The sequence below is a fragment of the Gopherus flavomarginatus genome, chromosome 2, assembly GCF_025201925.1.
Source record: "Gopherus flavomarginatus isolate rGopFla2 chromosome 2, rGopFla2.mat.asm, whole genome shotgun sequence".
Taxonomy (NCBI): Eukaryota; Metazoa; Chordata; order Testudines; family Testudinidae; genus Gopherus; species Gopherus flavomarginatus.
The window spans coordinates 166,012,256-166,021,869 of record NC_066618.1 but is presented as its reverse complement, the minus strand read 5'-3'; the positions used below and the strand labels follow the sequence as shown (position 1 = coordinate 166,021,869).

Below are 9,614 nucleotides of genomic sequence, written 5' to 3'. Positions count from 1 at the left end.
CTCTGTGCTTTCCTTATGATAAAAGATTTAGCTTTATATTGTCTCTCGTGACACTTCACTTTCAGTTTGCTGCTGTTAAAATCAGCCAGCCTGTCTCCATGCTCTGAATAACTTTAATTTGCACTTATTGCAAAGTGTCCCAAATAAAACAATTCACCCTTCACCTCCACAGCCTCCTTTTCACAAGTGCCACACGGCAATCACCCAGACTAAAATCATGAGCTTCTAACAACCAGAGACATTGCCACCCAAATCCAGATTCCCTCTCTGGGCAAAGTGTAAAAGCAGAAGCCACCAACAAATGCACCAGGATGAAGGGGAATTTCAAGGATCTGACCATTCTCAGGCCCTTGGGAAATGATCACTCAGGCCACATTCCAGTTTGGGCCAATGCATAATGGGGAAGAGTTTTGAGAGGTAATTAATCACCTGCTCTGTGTGTCTTCCCATCACTTCCTCATTAGAGGGAGGGGTTGCATAAGAATAGGGACCATGTGGAGACTGTAGAAGGTTTGACAGCTCTGGACTCAGGATGGAGGGAGTGTTGACATCAAAGGGTTGCAGGCTAGAGCCTGCTCAGGGAGCCTCAGGTATATAGTGTCGATAGGCAGCAGTGAAGAGGAAAGACACTCAGAGAGCCAGACAGCTCTGGGTGTTGAAAGGAGCCAGAGGGAAGTGTAAGAAGCTTAGTTCAGAGAGCAGCAGCAGCTATGCCACCCAGGAACACATGTGGCTTGGAGCTGGTGTGTTGGGCTCTCATTCTCATGCAGCTGGGCACGTCAGAGCAGACTGGTCTCTCACAGCAGAAGGATGAGCAGCAGTTACATACAGCAGGACCCAGCCCAGGGCTTAAGAATTTGTCTACAGTCCGTGGCTTCCGGCACCCACACCCTGCTCTCCGGTACCCGTTGTACATGATGCAGCTGTACAGATCTCTGGTTATTGGGAATCACCTTGGACAGCCCACCATGGAGACATCAGCACTGCAGGAATCTGACTCAGTCTTAAGCCTTGTGGCTAGAAGTAGGTGCTGTTCCTTTATTCTTTTTCTCTCTTTTTTTCCTTTCTTCCTTCCCTGTATTTCTAGCTTGCCCTAGGACCTGGCTCAACAGCAGCAATGCGGTGATGGGGGTCGAGCCCTCAGGTTTGTCAGTACCTCATTGAGAGATTGCTGCTTATCAGACTCTTCCCTGTAGGGCGTTGGCTAATCCAGTGCTTCTATCCATTGCTTTTGTGGATTGGGACCCCAGACGTCTGTGAAGAAGGGACCCCATGGGGACCCAATCCACATCTGTACTGTTTTGACATCTGGCAGGAACAAGCTTGGGCAATAGCCAGTTGCTGTTTTGTTAATGGGTGGCATGTGAGGGGAGAGAGGGAGAAAACGTGGAGTAGGGAAGCCGGGGGGAGGGGTGTCTTGCTCTGAAGGGGTCAGTTCTGAGCCTGGATCCTGAACTCTACAGTGGGAGGATGCTTGCCCTGGCTTCCCCTGCCAGTGGTTGAAAAGCTAAGGTGTTGCCCTTGGTATCCACACTTTGGCTGGCAGGTTATTTGGAAAGGCAAATCTTTGTACAGCAGAGTAGGTCCCTTCCTCAGTCTGCCAAAGGCCAGCATGGGATCAGGGAGATTGGCTAGTGCCCTTAAACACGCCAGTGTTGTCTCAGGCTGTAGAGTTAGCTGGGTGCTATTGCAGTATTTAGGGGCAGAGTGCAGTGATTTTAACTAACTGCTTATTGGATGCAAAGGGGAACATGGACACAGCAAGGAGAACAGCCCCTGGGGAAGGTGAAGGGAGCAGACCGTCTAATTCACAAGGCAGTTTTCAAAGCCTTAGCGCACAGGTGGGCATTGCATTTCTCACTCCATTTATGGGAGCCCTCGGCCTGCCGACTGCAGTGGCCTCAGATTCTGAACAAGACTGTATGATGACAAGCAAAACCTTTAAAATAGCTGCAGGAGCAAGCATGGTCAGCTCCAGGAAAGTTTTAAATAACCAACCATCTAGCAAAGTTACTAGAAGGAAGGAAACAGACACCCTGGCAAACCTTATTCTAGTGCTTTGGAATAAGGGTGGGGATTCTTCCCATCAGCATAATTCCTGTCTTCTCCACTTGACTTTATATTATTAATGCTGTAAATAACTGAAAACAGGGAGCTGTTTCAAAAGCATGTACCCTAAGTCACTTGGGTAAAATTTGCAAATTTTACCCAATAGCAACAGCACGAACAGCATTAATGAACAATTCTATCAGGAGGCAGTGTGGGGTAGAAGCTAGACCCCTGGGCAAGGACTCAGCTCTATTCCCAGCTCTGCCACTGCTCTGCTGAGTGAGCTTGGGCAAGTCACTTTACTGCTCCGTGCCTCAGTTTCCCCATCCCCTTTGCAAAGGGTTTTGAGAACGACTGATGAAAAGCACTAGGTGAGAAGTAGGTATTTATGCAGCACTCTGATCCTATGGAAATGAATGGGCTATCAAAGCCTAGCCTGGCTGATTGGTGGATACTACGGTACTTTACATTTTCAAACAACCCAACAAAAGTAAACTACTTAGGCTGGGATTTTCAAAGGCATCTAAGTACATTAGAAGCCACAATCCCATTGAATTTTAATGAGATTTTGACCACTCATTCCCTTAGAGGTTCCTTGAAGCCCCCAGCCCTCGTTAACTGTAGGACTGTGTTAATCAGTGCTATGGGTCAGGGCAAGCTGGCTGCAGCCCAGTTGGGGTAAGGTGGAAGGGATGCTGGGAGAAGCAGCCGGTGGATGTGGGGAGGAGTCACACTTTGACCTCCTGTAGAACCGAGGGCATAGGATTAGATCTGCCCCTCTTGCTGGGGGTATAACCATCATTTAGTACTAGTGGGGTGCATTAAACCCTCAGCTGCTGCTGCAGGCCTGGTATTGGTGGGGGAAGGCAGAGTGCAGTTTGGGGTTCATTCCTGCCATACTTCCTGGCTCTGGAATGGGGCAAAGCATCCCACACCTGGGGGACATGACCATTGTGACAGCGAGAGGCCTGCTCCCCCAGGCCTGGCCTATTGCTCTGCACCAACCAGCAGGACTGGCCTTCATGGGCTTGGAGGGGAGAAGGGCTGTGTGAGCAGGCACAGAGCAGCTGCACCCCCAGAAGCTCTAGGAGGCATTGTGCCCTCAAGTGCTCTCCTGGGGCACTGCAACTCTGCTTGCCCCTCACTGCAGTACCAGTGCACTGTGGGCAACCCCTGGATTCTTTACAGTCCCCAGAAAGGGCTGTGGGGCGAATGCTTTGTGCTGGGCAGGTCCGTCACCTCTGGCATTGTGTTGGTCTCCTGCAGGTTCTCTCCAGGCAGGGGATCACTGGACTCTCTCTTTTGACATGACCTCCATCTCCAGCAGCCATGAGGTGAGGCTGGCTGAACTGCGGGTCCGCCTGCCATCCTTCCCCCAGTCCCACAATGTGACGGTGGACATCTACCACAGCCATGAGCACAAGTGCCAGGGAAACCAGACCTGTGTGGACAGGCTCTTCCTGGGCACCTTCACCAGCAGTCCTGCTGTCAGTCACTCCTTCTGGAGAGTGTTCAACATCACCAGCTTGCTCCAGTCCTGGCTCCACCAATGGGTGGCCTCTGGCAACAGGAAGCATGCAGATGCTCAGGGCTCCCAGGGGCAGGAGAGGGGAGAGAGGACCAGGTCAGACAGCAATGCCACTGGATCAATGGGTGTGCGGAATTCCAGTGGCTCCAGCCAGGTGGAGCCAGCTGTGTCCCATGGTGTGACGGACAAGGTCCTGCTGGTTGTCTTCTCCAAAGATAAACCTTCAGCAGAGCCCTTCCGGGCATCCACCCTCATCAGAACTGCAGAGACCTCCAAGCATGTCGTGATTGACAACGCCTCCAAAGAGCTGGGGAGCCGCCGGCACCGCCGGAACAAGCAGGAGAGGCAAAGGATTAAAATGGCCGACCTCTCCACCCCAGGCCTGGGGGAGGAAGGCAGGTCTCTGTGCAGGAGGGTGGATATGATCGTGAACTTTGAGCAGACCGGCTGGGGAAGCTGGATTGTTTACCCCAAGAAGTACAACGCCTACCGGTGTGAGGGAGAGTGCCCAGCGCCCGTGGATGAGACCTTCAAACCAACTAACCATGCGTATATCCAGGTAAATGAGGCCTCTTCCTCTCTGCTTGAGCAGAGGTTCCCTGCACTGCTCCCCAGCACTACGGGATGAGCTGTCCCCTGGCTCTGTGCAGGGTGTGGTCTGCTGCGCATGGAGATTACAGTGAAACACAAAAGAATAGTGAACAGTTTCCCAAGTTACGTCTCATATGAACTGCTAAGCCAACCACAGCATCCTAGAACCAAAGACATTCAAAACGGGAAGGACCCATTAAGTCCACGTCCCATCCTAAAGCCACTGCAGGATTGGCCACTATGCTTTTTAGTGTATGGTCTAGTCTGGTTTTAAAATATCTCAGTGCACAGGGCTTCTGCCACCCGAACACATTGGGATGAATTAAGACTGGGGTGATAGGGAGGTTCTCAAGAAATCACTATCCGCTGGCCTAAGCACCACCGTGAAAGCAGCTCCTTCATGCCACAGGAATATCAGTCAGGCCCTGCAGCCAATGGGGTTCTGTGCAAGGGTTGGCTCCTTTACCTGCAGCAGGTCCTATCCTGGGAACATTGGTGCATCCAGGCTATTTCAGGGCCACTCGTACTGTTCTTGAGGGGGTACCATGCTCTAGGAATGACCTCACCGACTTCAGCAGGGCTACTCACGGAGCAAGGACTATTTGGGGGCGTGGGGAAGCTTTTGTTTCGTTTGTACAGCTCCTTGCACAAGGGGGTCCTGGTTCATGGCTGGAGCTTGTGTGCGCTATCGGAACTGGCCGTTTAGTGATTTTGGGAGCATGGCTAGAGAGGACTTGCCAGGGCTGGATTCCCAAAGGGCGGGTGCTCAGCACTTTCTGAGAATCAGGCCTATGTAAGGGGTCTCAAGTGGTGCATCTACAGTCACTAGACTTGTTGGCAAACCTTGGCCACAGGCTGCATTGGTACAAGCCAGGTGTCTAATGCCTTTCCCTTTCCCAACAGAGTTTGCTGAAGCTGTACCAGCCCAACCGGGTGCCCTGTCCAGCCTGTGCTCCAGTCAAGATGAGCCCCCTCTCCATGCTGTACTATGAGAAGGGGGAAGTCGTCCTCCGCCACCATGAAGACATGATCATTGAGGAATGTGGCTGCAACTGAAGCAAGCTCTTCTCCTCTGGGTGACAGAGAACCTGCAGCTCAGTGATGAGCATGGCCAGGCTACCAACATGAAACTCAAGGCTTGTCCCACCCTGGGGGTGGCAGGGAATAAGCCCTGTGGAGCCAGGAACCAATCCCCAAGCATCTGAAGTCTAAGTGCTTATAAGGACAAAGGCTCAGGTCATCACCCACCCACCGATTAATACTTGGCAGGGATCAAGCTTCCCGTATGGTGCTGTCCTCTTGGGATTCTGACCTGGCCTTTCCATGCAGCCCTCACTAGAGAAGGCTGAAAAGACGACTGAGGCGGATAAAGGCAGGGCTGTGGGAAATGCACAACACTCCCCCTTGACATTAGACCCCACCCCAATGGGAGAATCTGGGAAGACAAGCTCTGCAAGGGGAATTTCATGGATGTTTTCTTCCTCCAGCAACCCGTGCCGCAACTTTGTCTGAACTGGGCCAATGCTGACCAGCAAAACGTACTCTCAGATGTAAATAATTCTTCATAATGTTCTGTGAATGTTGTAAATACATAGATCTATATTTCATGCATATAGGCCAAGAGATTTTTATCGCTACTTTCATAGTAGTGCACATGGAGTTTGTTCTGTGCACAGTCACCAAGAGAATCATGTAATTCACAAAGAAGGGGAGGTCAGAGCACCTAGAGGGGTGGCAGAACTGCTGACTAGAGCTGGGAATTATTATTATTATTTTTTTTTTGCACAAAACAGTTTTCCAGCAAAAAAAAAAAAATGCAGCGTGCTAATTACTTTCCTTTGTATGGGCTTTCCCTTTTCTACATGTTGTATTATGTGTAAAAACCAAACCAATAGGCATTATCTGCTCTGCCCTTGTCCTCGGGGGTTGTGAAAGCACTGTTTCCTTCGGTGTCTGTATTTCTAGACACTGCACTGGGAAAAAGTTCTAGTCTGCAGGATTTTTGATGTGAAGCATCTCTTGCAAAAACATTAGGAGCCAAATTCTGCTCTCAGTGACAGAACTGCACCTCCCAGCGGAGGCACCCAGGAAGCAGAGAGCAGAATTTGACCTTGGAATGGACAGAGCCATTGAGAATGCCACTAGCTCTGTCTCCTTTGTTACTGTTCATTATTGTTAAACATTGCAAATGCGATTTGTTTTTCTTCCATGTATGATAAATGTTCTGGCCCGTTGCAGTCTGGCTGAGAGGAGAGGCACAGGTGTTTGTCTTAATATTTAATCACACTAATGATTGAGATTTTCAAAGCAGTCTTGGGAATTTAGACACAATGAATGCACGGCATTCTTTTTATAATTAGTATTACTCTGGAACCCCATCGTACCAGCTGCTGTACATACACACACTCCCTTCCCTGAAGAGTTTAGTCTAAACAGACAAGGGTGGCAGAAAGGAACTATTGTTATCCTCACTATACAGATGGGAAACTGAGGCACAGAGCAATTCATTGGCTTCTCCAAGGTCACACAGGGATTCTGTAACAGTCTCAGGATTTAAACCCAGGCCTCTTGAGTCTAGCCAACAACTTAACCACAAAACCATCCTTCCTCTCAACCCCTGCAGGGCTCACTAGTAACCAGAAACAGCAATAGGGTTGCTATTGGCAAGCAAACTTGTTGTGAGTGTCATGGAGGTGCAGAGGTCTGGATTGGCACAGACCTGACTCCTCTAGACTGAAAAATCTCAGCTAAGCTCATGTTTCCAGCTTCTTCAGTATCCCTTTATCTCTAAAATCTAACTCACAGGTGTTAAAGCCATGATAACTACACTATGATTAAATGACTAGACCCACAATTAAAGGTCTTTTGTTGTATTATTGACCAGTAAACGAACTGACATATTTAAATAAAATGGTGCCTGGCACATTCCAGTATCATGCTTTGTTTTCACCATTGCAATTGCTTCTTTGGCTTTAATCTCCATTATACCTTCCCCTTTCACACACACTCTCCCTGTACTGCCTCTGTGCTTCAAGGCCTCCTGGGGAGGGGAGCTCCTGTGGCAGAGAATCCCTTACCGCTCTGCAGCACTGATCCCATCCCTGGCGGCAAAGCAGAAAATGCTTGCTCCTGCAAAGGCAGTGAACATTCCTGAGCAGCAGTGGGGGCCCCCAGTACCATTGAGGATCAAGCCACCAGACATGCCAAACCCATGGGGAAAAAAGAGCAGAAATTGGGTTTGTTTTTGGCTTAATTGGCTTGTGAGTTGCATACTGGCTAGTTTTTGGCTTGTAGCTTGTTTGGCCTGTAGCTTGTTGCTTCTTTTTTTGATCGGCTCCTGGAAAGCAGGGGCAAAGCGGGGTAGGAAGCAGGGGCAAGGGTGGGAGAGAGTCAAGGGTGCACAGCAGGCCCATCACAGTCCCAGACTGCACACTGGGAGGATCTAGTCACATAGAGAGTTGGGGTTCTCAGGGATTGGCCTGTTTCAAAATGGGATTAGCTTGATTTTTTGGTTTATTGTGAAAGTCAGGGTGCTTATTTACCCTGTGAAAGTTGGCAACTATGCAAGTCACAGAGTACCAGGGCCTGACTCCCCACAGCAGATACGAAGAGTTCTCATTTCCCCCCAGTGGGATCCTGGGGAGGGTGGATTGGACCCCAATGATTTGTCTCTTGCGTGGCAGGGCTGAGTGCTCAGCCCAGAGGCAGGTAGCCTCTGCAAGCCATTCATGCTCTCAAACATACCCGAACTAATGAACTCCAGAGCCAAGCAGCGAGTGCAGTCAGGTATTGTCCACACAGACACAGCTCTGAAATCCTGTCTTGGGAACAGCCAAGCCAGGGTTCTGCCCACTCTGTTAGCTCCCCAGCGGCTGGCCTTCGGGCCACCAGCAGCCACTGGAAACTAGAACAGTCCTCAGACTGCTCTAACTTATGACGGGAAACCAGCTTAGCCCAGGGAAAGAAAAGGATAAAGGCAGGCAAGCCAGCTGAGGGTAGGGCCAATGTGTCCATGCTGAAATCCTTTGACCCATCAGCAGCCTGCAATACCATAGAGCTGGGCAAAATTTTTCCATCAACACTTATTTTGGGGGGACAGAAAACAGCTTTTGCAACCAAATGGAAATTTTTGTAAAAAAAATTAATTTGGTTGTCATGTTGTAGGAAAATAAACAAATCAAAACAACCCACAGAACTCAAAATTTCCATTGTGAAACACTGCAGAAAAAAAGTGTTTCCATTTTTTGATGAAAACCCCCAAAAATTCAAAGGCAATTTTTGACAAATACAAAAATTGTTTCATTTTCATCATACAATTTTTACAAGGGAAAATATCAGCTTCCCAACAAGTTCCAAATGGCCCTGCTTGGGGGGTGTGGTTGGTTTGCTTGAGACTCCAGAGGGAGTGAATGGTGGTGATGGTAGGGGGGCTTTCATTGGCCTCCTTCCTACTTCTCAGGTCCCAGAAGATGGTGAGGTGGCATTTGGGCCCCTTTGATTAAATAATATGTGCATGTGCGCACATGAGTGCATTTGAGCAGGACACACTGATAGCTGAGGCATGACGTAGTTAGACAGGCTTTGTGAAAGACGACCAAGCAGCCCAATGAAGAGGGACATGCGCATGGTGGTATGAGAATGAGTCAGGAGAATGGTCACTGGCTGATTCATAGATCACCTCTCACTGGAGGACAAAGCTTGTGAAACACTTGCCTCCTGGGAAGGGAAGAGCTAAATGGATCTCTCTCTCTCTCTCTTTTCTCCCCATCTTAAAAACCAGGAAGAGATTCCCCCCAGTTACACAATTTACCCATGTCCTTCAGTCTCACATCTGGGACCTTTTGAATAGTGGGGATGTGGTTATTTGTGTAACAAGAGAAAGCCCCACCCCACTCCCAAGGAGTCCTGGAGCTGCAGCCAGACTCCTAAGGCACTGCTATTCACTACACAACCTGGACACATCCCTGAGCGGGTCCATCCTGTGCACTGAATGAGGCCAGGGGTCAAGGCAAAGCATAGCATGTGATTATGTCATTAAAGACTGGACCATCATGCATACTTACAAGGGGCTGAACTGCATGTTGCAGGTCCTCGGGTGAGTCACTGCCTCACACCGGGCCTCAGTTTCTCTCTGGGTAAGGTATGGAGAATGACATCTCCTGTGAGTGGTTTGCTAGACAAGGGCAGAGCATTTGGATTGCAGAGAGTGAAAGGGAGAGGTTACTTCTTCCATGCACAGGCTGGTCCTGACCTGAGTCTGGAGGTGGTGGTGGTGGGGGGGGGTCTCTGCTTTCTTTGCCTAATGATTTTTCTTTCCTCAGACATGTGTTGGTGGCAGCCAGCTTTACTGCACAGCATTCCTTGAGCCCATCTGTCCCTTGTCAATAAGTCTCCAGCAGCACCCTGCCCCTGTGACATTCCTCCAGGGCCAGGGTCTCCCCCCCAT

General features: G+C 49.6%; 1 protein-coding gene across 1 annotated transcript; it reads left to right on the top strand.

Moving 5' to 3' along the window:
* The first annotated feature begins 504 nt into the window (after positions 1 to 504).
* On the top strand, positions 505 to 5,919 carry NODAL (nodal growth differentiation factor). The gene is made up of 3 exons (XM_050940125.1): positions 505 to 1,023; positions 3,316 to 4,136; positions 5,072 to 5,919. The coding sequence occupies exons 1-3, from the start codon at positions 711 to 713 to the stop codon at positions 5,222 to 5,224; spliced, it is 1,287 nt and encodes a 428-aa protein (XP_050796082.1). The 5' UTR covers positions 505 to 710; the 3' UTR covers positions 5,225 to 5,919.
* Positions 5,920 to 9,614: the final 3,695 nt, after the last annotated feature.

What these genes read in the sequence shown, in the direction of transcription:
- NODAL (XM_050940125.1), top strand. Translation starts at nt 711, where the DNA reads ATGCCACCCAGGAACACATGTGGCTTGGAGCTGGTGTGTTGGGCTCTC. An exon ending in CTTAAGCCTTGTGGCTAGAA is followed by an intron (nt 1,024 to 3,315) that starts GTAGGTGCTGTT and finishes GGTCTCCTGCAG; the next exon opens with GTTCTCTCCAGGCAGGGGAT. An exon ending in CTAACCATGCGTATATCCAG is followed by an intron (nt 4,137 to 5,071) that starts GTAAATGAGGCC and finishes CTTTCCCAACAG; the next exon opens with AGTTTGCTGAAGCTGTACCA.